This window comes from Caenorhabditis briggsae, assembly GCF_000004555.2.
Source record: "Caenorhabditis briggsae complete genome, chrII, whole genome shotgun sequence".
Classification (NCBI taxonomy): Eukaryota; Metazoa; Nematoda; class Chromadorea; order Rhabditida; family Rhabditidae; genus Caenorhabditis; species Caenorhabditis briggsae.
In genome coordinates, this window is record NC_013486.2 from 15283507 (window position 1) to 15286410 (window position 2904).

The following is a 2904-nucleotide window of genomic DNA, read 5'->3' on the forward strand; positions in this document are numbered from 1 at the left end:
GCCCCCCGATCCAAGCAGTTAAGCGAAAGCCGTAGTGAATCTGGCAACGTGCCACAACCCCCTGTGAAAAGTGCTTTTTGTTTGAAATGTGAGTTTTTTTTGGTTTTCCTCGTACTGTTAAAACCGTATATTTCCAGACAACGAAAGGAAAATAAGAGCAAGGAAGAACTTCCGAAACTGTCGTCCAATAAGGCAGGAAACTATTAAAGTGAGTATTTTTGACTGGGTTTCATTTTTGGACTGTAGGTATTGGACTCTATTACCTCCGTGACGATATTGAGATGGTTCAACAGTTAGGGTACATTCAACTCCTCCGGGCACGTTTTATTGAATAGACAATATGCTCGCACAATGCGCCCACATATGTTTCGTATTTCGAGCATATACAACATCGCACGATCCCATATAACGTTCCTCGCGATCCACCTGTGAAAGCAAATGTAAATAATTTAAAGGTACATAAAAAGGGAAAAATGATGATGAAAAAAATTGAGAGCTAGCAAGAGAGGTGTAAACAGTCAAATGATAAGAAAAACTGATATTTTTTATTACAAAAAGGAAGACAAACAATCGAAATGTACAACATTTAAATTCGATTCCAAGAATGATGTAAAAGATAGATTAAATTCGAATCTGCTGGAAATAATAGAATTGACAATAAAATATTATTATTTCAGAATGTATTCAGAATATTCGAAAAAAAGGGTGTTGAAATCAAAAGTTGTAGAAATTTTTAAAAAAACTTCATTTCCAAAAAAAGTTGTTAAATGAAAAGGAGTCGAAACTTGAAGATCTTGAATTAAATACATGTGCCATATGTGTTTTCGCAAATATTCTGAAAAAAAAGACAGTTTAAGGTACACAGATAAACATAATCGAAAAAAAAACCTTCTAATGTTTTAGATTTCTCTGTTTCCAAAATTCTGAAATTGGCGAAATCGTCTTGAAAACTTCTTTGTGGGTTACTGTAGCCGTTTAAAGGAGCGTGAAAAAAATGGTGACAATTGAGCATGCGCCTTTAATGTTCTACAGTAACTAATGGGCGCTCATTTTCAGCCGGATTTTTCTCGTTTTTTTCGGGAATCTTTGGCTGAAAATTATGAAAATGTCAACATTTATTCAAATTTATAGCAAAATTACAAATTATTTGGAAAAAGACAACAATTTAAGGAAGAGATTCATCCAGACATCCGTATCGAATTGGCTGGATTCTTCTGGAACAATCGAGCGGAGATCGGACACTGTTTTGATTTCAGACAGACAGACAGCCTAAAAAAATTGGAGAAAATTAGCATTAGAGTGATATTGCATCATTTCATCACCTTTAAATTCTCCAAATTATACATTGCGGCAGCTGTGAGCTTGTCTTTTATCGATTTTTTGGAATCGGCGAGGAGAAATTTTTCGCATTGGCGATTTGCGGTTTTCACATCGTACATGTCCGCTAGTTTCAGAATTTCGTCGACGGTTTCGTCTGGAAATTTTGAAAAAAAATTTTTTTTTTTTTCAAAATTTTATTTTACCATTCAAAACCGATTCTCCATACAAAAATTCCAGAAAAATCTGAAATTCGTGCGGATCGATATCCTTCAACTCGATTATCGATTTTTCGGATTCGACGAATTTTCCCAAAAACAACGTTTTAAAATATGTCGATTGTGATGCTAGTGTCAACTTCGACACATAGAATTTACGCTGAGCAATCGTCAGAACGACATCTGAAACCTCTTTTGCCACGTCATCATCGAAAATTCTCGATTTTTCTTTTCCAATTTTGATACCAATCGATTTTTCCGTATCGATTTCTACGAGAAATTCAATTTCAGCACTTCCATTTTTCAGATAATTCGAATTCTGCGACCAATATTCTAAAATTGCCAATTTCGAATTTTCGATTTTCGTAAAATCATGAAAAAAGATTTGCTCCTTTCCGTTGAATTTGAATTTCCCGCCTGTGGAAATCAGCGATTCCGGATTATCGATTTTTTCCAGACAATCCAGATAGACCTTGAGTTTTTGGTCTTTTCGAAGCAAGCGGATTTTCCTGAAAAAATTTTTTTGGCCTAAAAAATTTGAATTCTTAAATATCGATTTTTCGAAAATATCGATTTTCGGCCCTACCACGACATCCCTAGATGATCCTCGACGTCTCCACACATTTCGGTGTCTATTTCCATTTTTTCGACATTTTCGAATAATTTTTTGATTAAGAAGCTTTTTTTGGGCATTTTTAGCTGAAAAATGGCAGTTTTAGCAGGAAATCGCGAGAAAACCAGCGAAAATGAGCCGGAATGAGGGGAAATGAAGCGAAAATCACAATAGGCTTTAAAATGGGAAAATACTAGAGTTTTCGCTGGAAAATATGTAATTTACGACGAAAATTTGGAATTTATTTAATTTTTTGGTTAAAAATGCATGAAAAACGAAGAAAATCGGTTGAAAATGAGGGAAAATCGAGGGAAATCGGCTTTGTGGGTTACTGTAGAAATTTAAAGGCGCATGCTTAAAAATGCTTCAATTTTTCGAAATTTGTCGAAAATTGCTTGAAAAAAAGAGAATTTCTAGCTTTTACGGATTTTTCAAGTTAATTCAATGTCGATTTGTTTTTTCTTTGCAAAAGAAAAAACAAATGCGAATCCATTTTTAAAAATTATGAATGTTCCTGTAAGAGGACTACTGTACTTTGATTTCGAAATTTTTGCTCATTCTAAATTCAACTTTCCGTGCTTATTTTCCTCGCTGAAAATCCCAAAATTTCCCCCCCCCCCCCCCCGTTTATCGGTATTTTATCTAAAATTCGTTGGCCCCGTTATTACTCTCGTCCGAAATCAATGCACGTTGCGGCCGAAAATTTACTCAAAATCGCATCGTTGGTCGCACAGCGAAAAACGCCTTTAAAGGTGG

At 35.0% G+C, this 2904-nt stretch overlaps 1 protein-coding gene across 1 annotated transcript; it reads right to left on the reverse strand.

Moving 5' to 3' along the window:
* Positions 1-1252: 1252 nt before the first annotated feature.
* CBG16029 lies at positions 1253-2228 on the reverse strand (the record flags this gene model as incomplete). The annotated part of the gene is made up of 3 exons (XM_045243110.1): positions 1253-1269; positions 1524-2044; positions 2122-2228. The coding sequence occupies 3 exons, from the start codon at positions 2226-2228 to the stop codon at positions 1253-1255; spliced, it is 645 nt and encodes a 214-aa protein (XP_045095935.1).
* Positions 2229-2904: the final 676 nt, after the last annotated feature.